The sequence below is a fragment of the Microtus pennsylvanicus genome, chromosome 11 (assembly GCF_037038515.1).
Source record: "Microtus pennsylvanicus isolate mMicPen1 chromosome 11, mMicPen1.hap1, whole genome shotgun sequence".
Lineage (NCBI taxonomy): Eukaryota > Metazoa > Chordata > Mammalia > Rodentia > Cricetidae > Microtus > Microtus pennsylvanicus.
In genome coordinates, this window is record NC_134589.1 from 24,952,852 (window position 1) to 24,971,629 (window position 18,778).

Consider the following 18,778-nt stretch of genomic DNA (forward strand, 5'->3'; position numbering starts at 1 on the left):
TTCTAGAAGACAAGGACTCTTAACCACTGGACCAACTCTCCAGCTCCTCTTATCACAGTTTTTAAGAGTTCTCTTTGTTGGCTTCCTGTCTAGGGTGTTACTGTTTTGGGGGAGGTGAAGTGATATTGACTAATATTTAAATGGTTTAATGGAGTTCTGTTTTTGTTGTTGTTGTTGTTTCTTTGGTTTTTTGAGGCAGGGTTTCTCTTGTGTTGCTTTGGTGCTGTCCTGGAACTAGCTTTTGTAGACCAGGCTAGCCTTGAAATGACAGAGATCTGCCTGCTTCTGTCCCTTCCCCCAGTACTGGGATTAAAAGTGTGCACCACCACTGCCTGGCTGTTGAGTTCTATTTTTAAGGCACATGTTGTTTTTCCTCTGACTTTTAAAAATGTCAGTAACCTGAAAAGAAAAAGTAGCTGTTAAGTAACAAATAGCTTGGTTTATTAGTATAAGCAGGTAGATTTTCCCTAAACACAGGAGGAATGAGAAAATACTGGTAATTAGTTATTGTACACAATGCTTTCTAAAGTAAATGAACATTTTAAGCTAAATGTGATTTGGGAATGTAAAGTAATGCAGTTATGTTGACCTTGTTAGATCAGATGACTGGCTGCCGTGAAAATTCACTGTCTGTGTTGATGCATGACAGTAATGATTGCCTAGATGAGGATTAAGACCAGCAACCAACTCCGTTTTTTTAAAAAATAATTAACCGGGCGGTGGTGGCGCACGCCTTTAATCCCAGCACTCGGGAGGCAGAGGCAGGCGGATCTCCGTGAGTTCGAGACCAGCCTGGTCTACAGAGCTAGTTCCAGGACAGGTTCCAAAGCCACAGAGAAACCCTGTCTAGAAAAACCCAAAAATATATATATAATAATAATATATTATCTTTATTTTATGTAGTTGTTAGCTGCCGTGTGGGTGCTGGCAATTGAACCTGGGTCCTCTGGAAGAACAGTCAGTGCTCTTAACCACTGAGTGATCTTTATCTCCAGCTCCTAAAGCAAGTTATTTTGTTGGCATAGTCTTTAGACTTGGAAAAATATTCTTCCAGTTCTGTCTTTGGAGCAAACTACAGTTAAGGTCTCTTTCCCCCTGCATTTCTTTTTTCTAATAAAGTTACATTCATTTATTATTTGTGGGGGATGGTTTGGGGATGCCGTGGTATGTATATAGAAGTCCTGGGGTTCAGATTCAGGTTGTTAGGGTTGGCAGCAGGAGTCTTTACCTACTGAGCCATCCTCAGCCACCTTTTTGGTTTTTTTGAGACAAGGTCTTGTTTTGTGACCCTGGTTGGTTACCCTCCTAGCTTTGCTTTCTCAGTACTGTGATTACGTGCATGGCTCACACTCCTCTTCTTTAATTTTGCTTATGAATAGGCAGAAGTTTTCTTTTTTCCTATGATCAGTTGGGCATAAAGGTTTTGTTACTGATTGCGTATGTTTTTTTTCTTTTTTTTTGATTTTCGAGACAGGGTTTCTCTGTAGCTTTTGGTTCCTGTCCTGGAACTAGCTCTTGTAGACCAGGCTGGCCTCGAACTCACAGAGATCCGCCTGCCTCTGCCTCCCGAGTGCTGGGATTAAAGGCGTGCGCCACCACTGCCTGGCTCCTGATTGCATATGTTCTGATGAAATACAAGGAGAAGGACTATTGGTATTAAAAAAAATTAAAATGATGTGACATTTTTGTTTTGAAACAGGAACTTTTATAAACTCTGTGTGTGTATGTGTGTAGGAACTTGAAATAAGGACTCTATATTCAAGGGATAACAGTTTAAACAAGAAATTTCCAGGGGGAAATGCAAGATGTGTTTAATAACCAGAGTATGTAATTTGGGAGATTATAATTAAAACCATAGAATGCCATTTAATATTTACCAGATTATCAGACATTTTAAGTGGTTTAGAGGGTACTGAATTTCTTTACTCTTTGTGCAGTGGAGTGTCAGTTGGAGCTACTCTGAAGGGAATTTGTCGAGTCTTGGTAATATTATACACACACACACACACGCATCATGCAGTCCAGAAAAATTATCATTTGTTTTTTTTTTTCTCTGAAAAACTTCTGCATGGGGCTGGAGAGATGGCTCAGTGGTTAAGAGCATTGCCTGCTCTTCCAAAGGTCCTGAGTTCAATTCCCAGCAACCACATGGTGGCTCACGACCATCTGTAATGGGGTCTGGTGCCCTCTTCTGGCCTGCAGGAATACACACAGACAGAATATTGTATACATAATAAATAAATATTTAAAAAGAAAAAGAAAAAGAAAAACTTCTGCATGTGCACAAGAAAACTCGAGACCAAGATGTTTATTATAGCACTATCTTGTTTATATGTAACATATAAACAAGTAGCAAAGCAATGTTTTTTTAAAAATAGAAATAAACTTCTTTTGGAAGCATCTGGATAAATAACTGTTTTAATCATAGGAACACTGCAAAGTAATTCAAATTAATTAGATCATTCCAGGTGTGGTAAAGTACACCTATAATTTCAGGGGAGGCTGAAATAAATACACACGCATTTGGATACCTGAAGTCATAGGAGCATATCTTATGGCTTTCCTATATGTTTTAGAGTGTTGCCACATGGTATAAGAACTATTCTGTTTTCCTTTTTTTGTTGTTCTTTTCTTCTTTTTTTTTTTTTTTTGTTTTTGTTTTTCTACACAGGGTTTACCTGTGTAACAGCCCTAGCTGTCCTGGAACTAGCTCTTGTAGACCAGGCTGGCTTCAGACTCACAGGGATTCACCTGCCTCTGCCTCCTGCGTGCTGGGATTAAAGGCATTGCCACCACCGTCAGGCTTGTTGTTGTTTTGAAGTCAGGGTTTCTCTCTGTGTAGCCCTGGCTGACCTGGACCTCTGTAGACTAGGTTGATCTTGAATTCAAAGATCCACATGTCTCTGCTTCCCAAGTGCTGAGATTAAGTGTGTGCTGCCATACCTAGCTTGTTCTTTAATGGAAGAACAAGCTTTATATTACTATCTTTGTACCTTTGGGCCATTGTTAAGTAAAATAATAGTTGGACACAAACACTTGGATGTCTCTACAGTCATAAACAGTTGGATGTCTCTAACAGTCATCTGAGAACCTGAATTTCTAAGGTTATGACTAGCTGTAAGTGGGATTATAGTCTGTCTAAACTAGACAAAGGATTCCTTGACAGGAGATTTTATGCTAAGCTGTGTAATTTTTTAAAAAGTAATTCTTTTTATTTTTAGATTTTATTTTATTGAAACTTTGTATTTCTTTTTTCTTTTTGTTTTATGTGTGTGGTGGTGTTTTTGCCTGCTATGTGTGGTTTTGCAGTATGTAGGCATGCCTGGTGCCTACAGACTTCAGAAGAGGGCTTCATATCCCCTGGAACTGGAGTTATAGATGGTTGTGAGCCACTTTGTTTTTTTTTTTTTCTTCTTTTTGGTTTTTTTTGAGACAGATTTTCTTTGCCCTAGCTGTCCTGGAACTCACTCTGTAGACCAGGTTGGCCTCAAACTCACTGAGATTTGCCTCCAGAGTGCTGGGATTAAAGGAGTGTACCACCAGCACCTTTTTTTTTTTTTTTTTAAAGAAAGGCAGTCTGGCTGTGTTGTTCAGGCTAGCCTTGAAGTGTCTGTATATAGAGCCTAAATTGGTCTGTAACTTTTGTACCTTCTGCCTTATTTGCCCAAGTACTGTGATTATAGACATCAGACACTACCTACCTTAAGTGTACCATTTATCTATCTGTCTGTTTTATCTATCTATTATGTGCACAGCATTCTGCCTGCATGTATGCCTTCAGGCCAGAAGAAGGCACCAGATTTCATTATCGATTGTTGTGAGCCACCATGTGATTGCTGGGAATTGAACTCAGGACCTCTGGAAGAGCAGCCAGTGCTCTTGACCTCTGAGCCATCTCTTCAGCCCCTTAGGTGTACAATTTAAGATTTAAGAATTGTTCAGACTCAGGATTTATCTAAATGGTAGAGAGTGCTTGTCAAATATAAGGCCGTAGTATCACAAAACAAATAGTTTTTGGAACTTTCCATTTAATATTTTTAGGCTGTTGTTCAAGGATAAGGAGTAACCATCCCCCCAATCTGATGACTGAACTCAGGACCCTGTGCTTCTAGGCAAGTGCTCTACAATTGAGCTAATCTTGAACCCTCCCCACCTTTAAATCTAACACAAATAAGATAGATTGATACTAATATTGATGGTAAGTCATAAGCCATCGTGTCTTTTACATTTCAAATGTTTCCTTGAGAAAAGAAAAATCTAAACTAAAGAAAATTTTTTTATTGTATATAGGTGTTTTTCCTGCATGTATGTGTCCCATTTTCATGCATAAGACAGACCAGAAGAGGGTTTGGATCTCTTAGGATTGGAGGAGTTACAGTCAGTTGTGAGTTGCTGGGTGGGTGCTGGGAACTAAAACACCATCCTCTGGAAGAACAGCCAGTGGCCTTAACCACTGAGTCTTCTCTCCAGCCCCTATTTTATGAGTTTTTTTTTTTGTATATATCATAGTTTAGTCTCGAGGAAACCCTCATGGCTTCAGTGTGCTGATATAGTATGTAACTAGTGTAATATATAAGAAAGGTTTTCGTATTAAATTTTTCTTGAGGGGCGGATTGGCTCAGCGATTAAGAGTACTCACTGGCTGCTCTTCCAGAGGACCCCGGTTCAATTCCCAGCACCCACGTGGCAGCTCACAACTGTCTGTAACTTTGGTTCCAGAAGATCTGACACCTTCATACAGATATACATGCAGGCAGAACGCCATCAAAAGAAATAAAAATTAAAAAAAAAATCAATTTTTTTCTTGAAATTAAAATTCAGTTAGTGACTAAGGTTTAGGAGACTGGAGATTTGGCTCAGTGGTTAAGAATGATCCCTGCTCTTCAGAGGACTGGACTTTGGGTCAACCTGTTTTTTTTTTTTTTTTTAAGATATCTTTATTTATTCCAAGCTAGAAGAGGGCACCAGATTTTATTACAGATGGTTGTAAGCCACCATGTGGTTGCTGGGAATTGAACTCAGGACCTCTTGAAGAGCAACCAGTACTCTTAACCACTGAGCCATCTCTCCAGTCCCCTTAGCTCAACTTCTTAAAGATTTATTTTTTTAATGTTTGTGTGTGTTTGGGGGGACAGATGGGTGGGGGTACTTCCTGATGTGGATGTTGGGAACTAAACTCTGGCCTTCCTCTATTAATGGTGAGCCTCTCTCCAACCCCTAATATTAAAATGAATCTTTTTGATTTTTTTTTTAAAATTGGGAGGCAGAGGCAGGTGGATCTCTGTGAGTTTGAGGCCAGCCTGATCTACAAGAGCTAGTGCTAGGACAGGCTCCAAAGCTACAGAGAAACCCTGTCTCGAAAAAACTAAAAATAAATAAATAAAAATAATAAAATAAAATAAAAATAAAGATGTAGGTATAAAAGATTTTATTTATTGATAAGATGTTTAAATAGAATGAAAAACTTAGCTGGGCAGTGGTGGTACACGCTTTTAATCCCAGCACTTGGGAAACAGAGGCAGGTGGATCTCTGTGAGTTCGAGGCCAGTCTGATCTACAAAGCAAGTTCCAGGATAGTTAGGGCTGTTACACAGAGAAACCCTGTCTCGAACACTCCCCTCGCCAAAAAATATAGTATGAAAAATTTAAACATGTATTATTGCTTTTAATATAATTTAGAATATGTGAGTTGCTTGGAAGTATTAAAACAACTTATTTTACTATTGTATAAGTTTTAAAAAATTGGATGAAACATTAGCCCAGGTTGAAGGTGAACGTATTTTTATGCTTTTTCTGATAATAACTTTTTTTTTCTTGTTAGGTAAGGCAGGCAACCAATCAGATTGTGATGAATTGCGCTGATATTGACATTATTACAGCTTCATATGCACCAGAAGGAGATGAAGGTAAGACCTGACTTCCATTTTAATTTGGTATGTGGAGAGACAGAGAGTGAATGACTTATACTTTCAAATAGAGACTTCAGTGCTGATTAGTTTAGCATGAGCCAGGCATGGTAGTGCATATCTGTTATCCCAGGATGAGGGCTGAGGCAAGAGAGCTACATGTTTCTGGCTAACCTGTTCTATGTGATGAGATTCTGTCTCAAAAAATAATAGAACAAAGGAAAGCAAAGCAAGTTTGTTAGTTGTTTATGGGAATATTTAAATAGTATTATCTACTATTGTATTGTGTATTATAAGTGAAGGGTCAGAATTTAAATTTTACTTGAAACAACTTGTTGTTATCCTGGGGAATTACATTTTTATAATGTAAAATGAATATAATAACAAGAATAACAAAGCTGATTTGTTTTTTTTCTTGAGACAGGGTTTCTTTGTGTAGCCCTGGTTGTCCTGGAACTGACTCTGTAGATCAGACTGGTCTCAAACTCAAAGATCTGCCTGCCGCTGAGATTAAAGGCCTGTGCCACCACCTCCAGGCGTGAATAAATAAATACTTTGAACATGAAAGTTTTATCAAAGGATCTTATTTTTTATGTGTATTTTTCTTAAAAGACCCCATCACCTTGAACTGTAGGTTTAATTGAGATAGTAAATCTTTTTTTTTTTTAAATATTTTTTATGGTTTATTTAACTTTATTTTATGTGCATTGGTGTGAAGGTGTCAGATCCCCTGCAACTGGATCTTCAGACAGTTGTGAGCTGCCATGTGGGTGCTGGGAATTGAACCCGGGTCCTCTGGAAGAGCAGTCAGTGCTCTTAACCACTGAGCCATTTCTCCAGCCCCGAGATAGTAAATCTTATAACTGAAAAAAATACTTGCTTCATGAGGCCAAGTGTTAAGGTTAGAAGCTAGATATTGATGTTGTTCATGAGGATGTTAAAAAACAAGCACGGTGTATTTTTGTGGGTACCCAATTAGCATCTTTAAATGAGAACTATTGTAGATGTTGTAATTTTAAGTAAGGTTATAATAGGTTTGGGGTTCAGATCTTATTCCCACATAAGGTGAATGGAGCCAAATTGCTTTTTACTTTAGTGTTTAACATTTCTTGTCAGATTATTTTTTTAGTTACTTACAGAAAAATCTTATTTGACATAGAATAAATTACTGATATTTTGAAAAATTCCTATTTTTTTATTCTTCTCTTCTGCTTTACCATGTGCTGAAAAAAAAATCATACAGGCTTATTTATTTATTTTTTGTTTGTTTTTTTCGAGACAGGGTTTCTCTGTGGTTTTGGAGCCTGTCCTGGAACTAGCTCTTGTAGACCAGGCTGGTCTCGAACTCTCAGAGATCCGCCTGCCTCTGCCTCCCGAGTGCTGGGATTAAAGGCGTGCGCCACCACTGCCCGGTTTAGAACTAGCTCTTGTAGACCAAGCTGCCCTCAAGTCACAGAGATCCACCTGCCTCTGCCTCCCGAGTGCTGGGATTAAAGGCGTGCGCCACCACCGCCTGGCCATACAGGTTTATTTTAAGGTCTGGCATTTGTGTCTTGACTTTCCTAAGATGTCTTGTCAGTAGGAAGATGGGGTAGAAGAGGTGGCCTGTCCTGTTGCTGCAGTTAGGTTATGCTCAGGAGTTTAGTTTGTGATGTTGAACTGCTACATTTTAAGTTTAGAAAAAGATTTTACAAATGGACTTGAACAAGAGCCAGTTTTTAAAAAATTGCCTGTCAAATAAGAGAATGATCAATTTCTTCACGTCTTTGGAAAAATGGAAACCACTTGAGACAGTTAAATCAAGGCTAGCTTTCAGTTAGAGGAAATTTAAGTCAGTGTAGGATTTTAATGAGGTATCTAGGCAGGTCTAGTTTTAGCTTACTTAAAAAACAAGGCATATGGGGGGGCTGGAGAGATGGCTCAGTGGTTAAGGGCATTGCCTGTTCTTCCAAAGGTCCTGAGTTCAATTCCCGGCAACCACATGGTGGCTCACAACCATCTGTAAAGAGGTCTGGTGCCCTCTTCTGGCCTGCAGACATGCACACAGACAGAACATTGTATATATAATAAATAAATAAATAAATTTTAAAAAAAGGGCATATGTATATCTGAGTTCCAAGTCAGCCTGTTCTACAGAGCAAGTTCCAGAACAGCTAGGGCTGGCTACACAGAGAGATCCTGTCTCTAAAACCCAAAAAGAAACAAATGAACAAACAAAAAAACTAAGAACAGACACTTCCTTACCAAACTGCAGGAAAGGGTTCGGGAATTTAAAAGGTTCTGAGTGTGCACAACTGCATGGTGCTAAATTGGCAATGAGCTGCCTACACTTTGTGCAACCTTAGTTATTGCTCTCACGGAGTCAGGAAAGCAGTACACATTTAAGGAAAGAGAATTTATAGAGAGATTTAGATAAAACATTACCATTTTTTAGATACTTAAAATATTTTCCACTGGTTGGTGGCACATGCCTTTAATCCCAGCACTAGGAACATTTAGGAGGCAGAGGCAGGCAGAGCCAGCTTGGTCTGTAGAGTGAGTTCCAGGACAGCCAGGGCTACACAGAGTAACCCTGTGTCTAAAAACAAAACCAACAACAAAATTTTCCTTCAGAACTAGAGTGAGTTCCAGGACAGCCAGGGCTACACAGAGTAACCCTGTGTCTAAAAACAAAACCAACAACAAAATTTTCCTTCAGAACTAGCTAAGACACATTTCCCAATCCTTTTCTCTTATAATATTAGGGGAAACCCAGGGAAGCTTGTTTGATTTTTAGAATGTAATTTGCAAAAGGGTAATTTAATTAGTTAGTTAATTAATTAATTAATTAATTTTGGTTTTACAAGACAGGGTTTCTCTGTAGCTTTGGAGCCTATCCTGTAAAATAGTAATTTTGATTCGATATTTTAAAGATTGTATAAGCAGCAGGAATAGATTTGACCTTCACACACACACACACACACACAGTCACATACAATTTAATTTTTGCTCTTGGACCTAGTAGCATTTTATGGTTTTTATATTATAGGTGAGTATGGTATGTTGTCCCTTTAGAAACTGGTGGTTATAAATTCGACCCAGTTCTTTTCAGAGCTATCTACTGGTAACAGGGAACATTTTAACTTAGCTGATCACATCATGCACCCATGAATACTTATTACCTTATGCAAGATTGATATCCCAGCACTGCAGGCAGAGGCAGGTGGATCTCTGAGTTCCAGGTCAGCCAGGGCTACACAGTGAGACCTTGTCTCAAAAATCAAACAAACAAAAAATTCAACATTTTGTTTCAAATATCAGGAGCCGCTAAATTTTGATGCTTTAGGGTTAAAACCAACTAGAAAAGTATTTGAAGCCCTGAAATTGCTGCAGTAGAAAGTTTTAATGGGTGAAGAGGCCATCTTGTGATATATGCATTAATCCTGAGAGACTATTAGACACTAAGGCATTGTCTTTTAGGCATGGTTTATTTTAAGAAACTATTTGAGATCTTACTTTGTAATATATTTTTTTAAATGAGAAACTAGTAAGCGAAAACTGCTGAAAACTGTTTTTTTACTGTTCTGCACTTCAAGGGTTGGTGAAATCATTAGCACTTAAGCCAGTGCAAGGAATGCACCTCCCTACACAGTTCAGGGATTAGTATTGTCATCAGCTTCTGCAAGAGAAATACGAAACTCTTGAGTGCCTGAACTCAGGTCCTGACAGGTAAAGAGTCTTTTAATTTATCCTTAATAGACAGCTTGAGTAAAGCCACATAGGAAATGATCATTGGAAAATTTTGTGCCAGGTGTATCCTATCTAATATCTGCTTTCAGCGTTAGTGTGTGAGAAAGGATCGCCCCTGCTGAAGTGTCTTCATACAAAGCTCTAGTACATAATTCCAGATTTACCAGCTTCATGTTGGCTTATCTACATAAGGACCTAAATTACATTGTTGAAGTATATTTGTGTATTTGAATGTGTGCTTATGGAAGTGTGCGTGTGTTTAAGGTAACAAAAGAATATTGCCAAATACATTATCAGAACAAATTGCTAACTTGACAAAAAGTAATGGTTCTTTCCACTTGACTATAAGCTCTTGTCTATCTTTTAGTAATGTATATTCTTTCATATAATTATGTATATATGTATAAATAACACTAGCCACCATCTCTTTGAAGTAGGCTTATTTAATGTCATTATTCTAAAAACTTATGCGGCCCTTAAGATGGGAAGACTGAAAATAAAAGCAATATGACTATCTCTAAAACATATGTATTAATGTGATGGAGAATTTCATAAAGACATTTTCAGTGGAAAGGAACTTGAGTGTAACTTTAGTTCTAGGACAGAGATGTAGGTGTTAGGGCCTTCGGTCAGAGTTACTGTGCAGTCAGACAAATAAGAAAATGACTAGGGCTGGAGAGTTGGCTCAGCGATAAGAAAATGACTAGGGCTGGAGAGTTGGCTCAGCGATTAAGAGCACTGCCTGCTCTTCCAAAGGTCCTGAGTTCAGTTCCCAGCAACCACAAAACCATCTGTAATGAGGTCTGGTGCCCTCTTCTGGCCTACAGGCATATACACACAGACAGAATATTGTATACATAATAAATAAAAAATATTTTAAAAAATGACTAAATTGGGTTGGGATTAGGAAAATATATTGGGACAGAGGCTAAAGTAAAAAGAATGCCTATCTCATAAAAACATGTTCAAGGTTTGTAGATACAGTCAAGTGCTTCAGTGGTTGCCCAGCATTCATGAGGCTCCAGGTAATAGATTCCCAGCCTAATAAGATAAGTCAAACAGCCGGGCAATGGTGGCACACGCCTTTAATCCCAGCACTCGGGAGGCAGAGGCAGAGAACTCTGTGAGTTCGAGACCAGCCTGGTCTACAGAGCTAGTTCCAGGACAGGCTCCAAAGCTGCAGAGAAACCCTGTCTCGAAAAAACAAAACAAACAAACAAACAAAAAAGATAAGTCAAACAATTAAAAATACATGTATTCAAATAAAACAAGAACAACAACAACAAAGCACTTCTGAAAGCCACACCTCTACTCTCAGCACTCAGGCTAGTGAGGCATAAGGTCACAAATTTGAGGCCCACCCAGACTACATGGTTGAGACCTAGTTCAAGCAAACAAAAAGTCAAAAGAGACCTGCTCAAACAAAAGATTTCTTTAAATGTTTTTTTAAAGTATTTATTTATTAATGAATAAATCCAGTTAAAGCTGGATCTTAGGGCTTTGTGAATGTTAGGCAGGTGCTCTAGAACCAAGATGCATTCCCATCTCCAAATAAAACATTTCTGAAGGCCACATTGAACTTGGTTAAAACTTGGAACTTCTGAAAGAGTCCTGGGAACTGATTCCAAGGAACTGGAATATTCTGCATCTTCTTCATCATTTGGACCTCAGTACAAGATGTGAGCATAAGCCATCCGATTAAAAGGGAGTAAAAAAGAGGTTTGTTTATTTAATTTATGATGCAGGTCCTCCATAGCTCAGGCTTGCTGTCAACTCATTGTGTATAGTTCAGACTGGCCTTGAAGTTGAGATCCTTCTGCTTCAACTTGCCAAGTGCTACAAATACAAGTGTGTTCTGCCATTCCTGGCACAACCTTAAGGGCATATAGACTTTCGGTGAAATTAGCATAAACTGTATTATATTACAATGAAACATATTAACTAAGTTGTTTGAATTTATTTGCCATTGTTGTCTCTGTGATACTATAGATACCAAGATTTCAAGGCTGGCAAGACGGCTCAGTGGATAAAGGCCACACCCCCAACCTCATGACTTGAGTTAGCTCTCCTGAGCTCACAAGGTAGAAGGTGATGTGTGTATTAGCATGCTGCCACCTGAAAATAATGTTAAAAAGCTGGGCGGTGGTGGCGCACACCTTTAATCCCAACACTCAGGAGGTAGAGGCAGGCGGATCTCTGAGTTCGAGGACAGTGGTCTACCAGAGCTAGTTCCAGGACAGACTCTCAAACTACAGTTCTTAGACCTTTTGTATAAATACCAAGGAGTATAATTGCTAGATCATATGGTACAAAGTATTAAGTCTCATCCAGATTCTTTCTGAGGCAGATTCTAATGTAACTGAGACTGGCCTTGAATATGTAGCCAAGGATGATCTTGAATTCCTGATCCTCCTGCTTGTTTGTACCTCACGAGTGCTAGAATTGGAGGTATGTGATACTATGCCCAGGCCATTCAGTTTGTAAGCAACTTCTACCTCCAAAGTGGCTGTTTTGTCAGCAGGGAAGGATTCAAATAAATTCTATTGCTCTATTGCCTTACTAGAATTTGGTGTTCTGGAGTTTGGACATTATGAGTGTGTTGGTTTTCATTTGAATTTCTGTGATGATGGATGGTGTGCATATTCTTTTCATAGGCTTATTTGCTATCTCTTCTTTGGTTTAGCTCTCTGTCTTGCTGGGGATCTGACCCAGTATCTTGCACATATTTAATTGGAACCCCACCACCGAGCTACAGTGCCAGTGTCTACTTTGACCCCTTAAGTAGCTGGAACTACAGGCTTGAATCATCCTTTCTTTCTTTCTTTCTTTCTTTCTTTCTTTCTTTCTTTCCTTCTTTCTTTCATAGTAATGATAAGGAATAGGATCTCACTTAGATTGGTCTCACATTGGTCTCAAGTACTGGGATTACAGGAGTGTACTATATATATAATTTTTTTGGGTTTTTGCAGTTTGCTGGTCCCCTTCCGTTTTTGTTTTTGTTTGTTTTTTTTTTTTGACTTTTTTTTTCCTTCAGATATTCTCACTACATAGTTAAGGCTGGCCTTAAATTCAGAATCTTTTGCCTCAGACTCTCAGTGCAGGGATCACAGGTGTACTCTCTCAAGCTCTGTTATTGTTGATTTTTTAGAGTTCCTTGTATATTTTAGATAATACTCTTGTCAGATAGGTCTTCTGCTAACGTTTCTCCCATTTTGTGACTTATCGTTCCATTTTTACTGTCTTTTGCAAAGCAGTTGCTTAATTTTAGTTAAGTTTAGCTTATCAGTCATTTATTTCATGGATTCATGCCTTTGTTGTTATAGATAAAAAGTCATCACCATACTTAAGTCATCTTGGTTTTTGTCTGTTTCATTCTGGGAGTTTCATAATTTTAACTTTTCTTTCTATGTATGGTCCAATTTAAGTTGTTATGGAGGATATAAACGTTTGCCTTATTGTATGTGGACGTTTAGTTCAGTGATCTGTTGAGGAGACTGCCCTTTCTCTATACATTGCTGTCCCCTTGTCAAAAGATTGGTTGAGTTTATTTGTGTTTGTCTCTTTTTGGGTTCTTTTCTTGTCTATTTTTTTATTCTCTCACCAGAATTGCACTGCCTTCATTGCCATAGCTTTGTAGTAAGTCTTATAGATGGTTGATGTAGTCCTCACTTGATTCTTCTTCAGTACTGTGTTCACGCTAGTGGATCTATAATGTGATCTGGTGTTCTCCTCTAGTATCCAAACATACATGCAGGCAGACCACTGTATACATAATAAATAAATAAAGATATATTTTTAAAAATTGTTCTAAAACTTACCACAGGCAGTGATGGCACATGCCTATAGTCCCAGCACTCAGGAGGCAGAGGCAGGTGGATCTCTGTGAGTTTGAGGCCAGCCTGGTCTACAGAGCAGCTAGTTATAGGACAGTCAAGGTTACACAAAGAAATCTTATCTCAAAAGAAAAAAGTTCAGAAATAAGAATGCATTACATAATTAATAACATGCTGTAGTGAAATTGATTCTATTTTTTAGTGATATGTAAAAGATTGATAGGCATTATGTGTATTGGTGTTGTATTTATTTATCATGTGTACAGTGTTCTGCCTGTTTGCACACCAGAAAGAGGCATCAGATCTCATTATTGATGTTTGTGATCCACCATGTGGTTGCTGGGAATTGAACTCAAGGCCTCTGGAAGAGCAGCCAGTACCCTTAACCTCTGAGCCATTTCTCCAGTCCATTGGTGTTGTATTTATTAAATTTATTTTTTGAGATAGAATCTTGTTATGTATTCTAGGTTGGTCTAGAGCTTGCTCTGTAGCCCTGGCTGATCTCAGGTGTGATCCCTTCCACATCAACTGCTCAAGCTGAGGTTATAAGTTTGCACTGCGGGCTGGAGAGATGGCTCAGAGGTTAGGAGCATTGCCTGCTCTTCCAAAGGTCCTGAGTTCAATTCCCAGCAACCACATGGTGGCTCACAACCATCTGTAATGGGGTCTGGTGCCCTCTTCTGGCCTGCAGGCATATACACTGACAGAATATTGTATAAATAATAAATAAATAAATATTAAAAAAAATAAGTTTGCACTGCACCCCTGGTAAATTGCTGATATTTAGGTTAAATTAAATTTGGCAAGCTTGCATACATATGCTTTTCTTTGACTTTAAGAGGAAGTTAATAAAGTCAGGAAAAAAATTTCAAAGACTGAGCCTTTAAAACATTAAAAACAAGCCGGGCGGTGGTGGCGCACGCCTGTAATCCCAGCACTTGGGAGGCAGAGACAGGCGGATCTCTGTGAGTTCGAGACCAGCCTGGTCTACAGAGCTAGTTCCAGGACAGGCTCCAAAGCCACAGAGAAACCCTGTCTCGAAAAAACCAAAAAAAAAAAAAAAGAAATGTTTCTTCAAATAGTGTTTATAACTTATTTTCATCTATGTCTTAAACTAGATCTCTTGAGAATGTTATTAGTGGGCTGATAAGATGGCTCAGTACATAGTGCATTTGTCATGCAAGCCTGGTGACCTGAGTTTTGTCCCCAGAATCCATATAAAAGTGAAAGAGATAATTTTACACATTTGTCTTATGACCTCCACATGTATTCCTGAGCATATGTGCCCTCCTATCATGCAAACATACATTAATGGAATTTTTTTTTCTATAACAGTAATGGCTGTCCTGGACCTCATTATATAGACTAGGGTGGCTGTGAACTCAGAGATCCTCTTGCCTCTGCCTCTAAAGTGCTGGGATTAAAGGTGTGTGACACCACTGCCCAGCAATAATAACTTTATTTTTTTTTAAAAATATTTATTTATTATGTATACAATATATGCCTGCAGGCCAGAAGAGGGCACCAGACCTCATTACAGATGGATGTGAGCCACCATGTAATTGTTGGGAATTGAACTCAGGACCTCTGGAAGAGCAGTCAGTGCTCTTAACTGCTGAGCCATCTCTCCAGCCCCATAACTTTATTATTTATTATGTATAGTGTTCTGCCTGCATGTATACCTGCAGGCCAAAAGAGGCACCAGATCTCATTATGGATGGTTGTGAGCCATCATTTGGTTGCTGGGAATTGAACTCAGGTCCTCTCGAAGAGCAGTCAGTGCTTTTAACCTCTGAGCCATCTCTCCAGCCCCAATAATTTAAAAAATACTATTAGAAACTGGGTGTAGAGAGCTAAAGAAAGCATCAGAGTCCCTGAAACTTGAGTTAAGCCACCACATGGGTGCTGGTAACTGAACCTGGGACCTCTTCTATAGCAGCAATTACTTTTAACTACTGTGCTATCTTTCCAGCTCCTATTGTGATTCCCTTAATTTAAAAAAAAAGGAAAAAAATTAATATTTTGGCTCAAAAAGTATTGCCACAAAAGCCTGATGATCTTAGTTGAATCCCTGGAATCTTCTTAAAATTCAAAGGAAAGACCCAGCTCCCAAAAGTTGTCTGTTGACCCTCACATGCACCTGTGTGTGGGTGCATACATACACAAAATTTTTGTTGTTGTTCACCTGGTGTTGATAATCAAACCCAGAGCCCCATGAATGCTTTGTAATCACCCTACCACTAAGGTATACTCCAGGCCAGAAAGGAATAAGGGATATTTCTCTCTCTCTCTCTCTCTCTCTCTCTCTCTCTCTCTCTCTCTCTCTCTCTCTCTCTCTCTCTCTCTCTTTATGGTACTAAAGTTAAATCAGAGCCGTACACATGTCAGACCACTGTTTTGCCTATGAGTTATATCTTCAGTTTGAGAATCTTTTCTTAATTTTTGTAGAGTAAATCTCATGTAAGCTACCTAGGTTGGCCTCAGCCTTGTTTTGTAACTGAAGGTTACCTTGAATTCCTGGTCCTTCTTCCTCCACTACCTCCCAAGTACTGGCATTACAGGGATGTTAACAAGTTTGACTCAGAAGTTCTTATTTATTTCTTTATTGCTTTTTTGAGACAGGGTTTCTCCATGTAGCAGCCTTGGCTGTTCTGGTACTTACTTTGTAGACCAGACTGGCCTTGAACTAGAGAGATTTGCCTGCCTCTGCCTCCCAAGTGCTGGGATTAAAGGTGTGCACCACAACACCCAATTATATTACATATTTAATTTTAAACAATGAAACCATGCTCTGCTGGCTGAAAATATCCTCCCTCCTTTTTCCCTTTCTCCCTCTCTCCTTCCCTCCCTCCCTTCCTCCTTTCTTTCAGCTAGGTGTGATGGTCCTTGAGGAATTCAGAAGAGGGCATTTGATCCCCTTGGACTGGTGTTAGCGCCAGTTGTGAGCCTCAGTATTGAAATGCTTACTAACTAATAGCTAAGTCATCTCTCCAGCCCTCAGAATATTTCTTAGTAATTATAACCAATATTATTTTGATCACTTATAGAGTATATTATACATTTAATTATCTTTTTGTTTTGTTTTGTTTTTTTGAGATAGAGTCTCACTATGTAGCTCTGACTGTTCTTGAACTCACTTTGTAAACCAGGCTGACCTCAACTCACAAAGATCCACCTGCCTCTGTCTAGCAAGTCCTGGGGTTAAAGTTGTGTACCACAACACCCAGCTATAATACAATTTAATTTTCAAACAATTAAGAAATACATAGGACTGGAGAGATGTCTTAGCTGTTAAGAGCGCTGGCTGCTCTTTCAGAGGTTCTGAATTCAGTTTCCAGCATCAAACTACCTAGTGGTTCACAATCATTTATTTTATAGTGGGATCTGATGCCCTCTGTCATTCAGGCATGCATGCAATAGAGTACTCCTATACATAAATAAATCTTTTTAAAAAATACATAATGAAATGATTTTATTTTTAGAGGTGAGGAAATAGTGTTGAATAATAATTGTCTGATCATATGCTCCTGTTCCCATGCTTTTTTCTGTGGGGTTGAGGGTTAAACACAGGACCCATCTGTGCTAGGTATGCTCTGTACTACTTAACCTTACCCTTCCACTTTGAAGAGGAGTTTGTTGTTTTTTTGTTTTTTTTTTAAGATTTATTTACTTATTATGTGAGGAGTTTGTTGTTTTTTTGTTTTTTTTTTTAAGATTTATTTACTTATTATGTATACAACTTTCTGCCTCCATGTATACCCACACGGGGTGCCAGATCTCATTACAGATGGTTTGGAGCCAGCATGTGGTTGCTGGGAATTGAACTCAGGACCTCTGGAAGAGCAGATTGTGCTCTTAACCAGTGAGCCATCTCTCCAGCCCCTTGAAGATGAGTTTTTTTTTTTTAAGTGCTTTTAGGCAGGGTCTTACTATATAGCCTAGGATAGCCTCCAACTCAGCTTCTCTTTCTTTAGCTTCTAGAGTACTGGGTGTGGAGGCATATAGTATGCCTAACCTTTAAAAGATTTCCAGTAAAGTTTAAAATAAGTTTGTTAGCCAGACATCATGCCCCGTTTCTATAATTAATCCTGACACACAGGTTGCGTGAAGTAGGATTAAGAGTTTGAAGCCTGTCTGGGCAACATATAAATAGTATGATCTAAGATTTTTTAATTTTGGGACTGGAGGGTTGGCTCAGCAGTTAAGAGCACTTGTTCTTACAGAGGACCTGAGTTTGATTCCCAGCATCCACATGTTGGTTTACAGGCTTTTATGACTCCAGTTCCAGAGGATTCAAGGCCCTCTTTTTTGAGCTCCATGGGCTCCAGGCACACACTCAGGCAAAATATTCACGTACATAAAACCTGCATCTATGCCTTTGTTTGCCTTTCTCCATGTGTGTGTGTGTGCACGCGTGTGCACGTATGTGTGTATCTGTGTATTTGATGCCCAAAGAGTCCAGAAAAGGGCGTTGTGTTTCCTAGAATAGGCATTTGTGAACTACTACCATGTGAGTGCTGAGGACTGAGCCTGGGTCTTTTTCATGAACAGCATGTGCTTCTAATTACTGAGACATCTCTCAGGACCCCACAAGATTTAATTTAGATGTATACACTTAAAATGTGACTATAAGGTATCTCCTTTAGCACATAAATCTTATAAAATATGAATGTAAACTGTAACTAAATGTAATGCTAGTTGTTATAAGTCTATTAACGTTAGTACTAATGTAAAAATATCTTTGAGTCATTATTTTGCTTCAGAACATTTTTCTTTGATGATGCATATTATTTAGTCTTTTGTTTATTTGTTTTTGGAAATAGGCATGCCACACTAGATTTGGCTCTTTCTTTAGATTTTTTTATATTCATTTTTAGATTAATGGTTTTCTACTTTTTGAACAGTCTAATAGTTTCATACCAAATACTATCTAAGTGTTTGTAGCAGAATACAATAGATTACAACTTGAAATTTTATCAAGTTAATCCATAAAACATCAGTGTTACCCAGTTGGTGGTGGCACGGCCTTTAATCCCAGCACTCAGGAGGTAGAGGCAGGTGGATCTCTGTGAGTTCAAGGCCAGCCTAGTCTACAGATAAAGTTCTAGGACAGCCAGTGCTACACAGAGAAATCCTGTCTCGAAGAAACCAAAAAAGAAAAATTAGCGTTATCAGATCTAGGGGTGTTCCAACAAAGCAGGTTTGGCTACCTATCCTTGATAAACCAATTAAAAGAGCCAAACTAATAAAGCCTGAAAAGATTTACTCAGTGTGGTCACATTAAGAAGGACAAAGAGAACCAGCAATTTC

The 18,778-nt window shown here is 38.7% G+C and overlaps 1 protein-coding gene across 1 annotated transcript in view; it reads left to right on the forward strand.

The window, feature by feature from the left end:
- Positions 1–18,778, forward strand: part of Npepps (aminopeptidase puromycin sensitive) — a 91,183-nt gene that overhangs the window by 11,112 nt on the left and 61,293 nt on the right. The window contains exon 2 of the mRNA XM_075990921.1: positions 5,822–5,906. Within this exon, the coding sequence (XP_075847036.1) occupies positions 5,822–5,906 (85 nt within the window). The remainder of the gene's footprint in view (positions 1–5,821; positions 5,907–18,778) is intronic.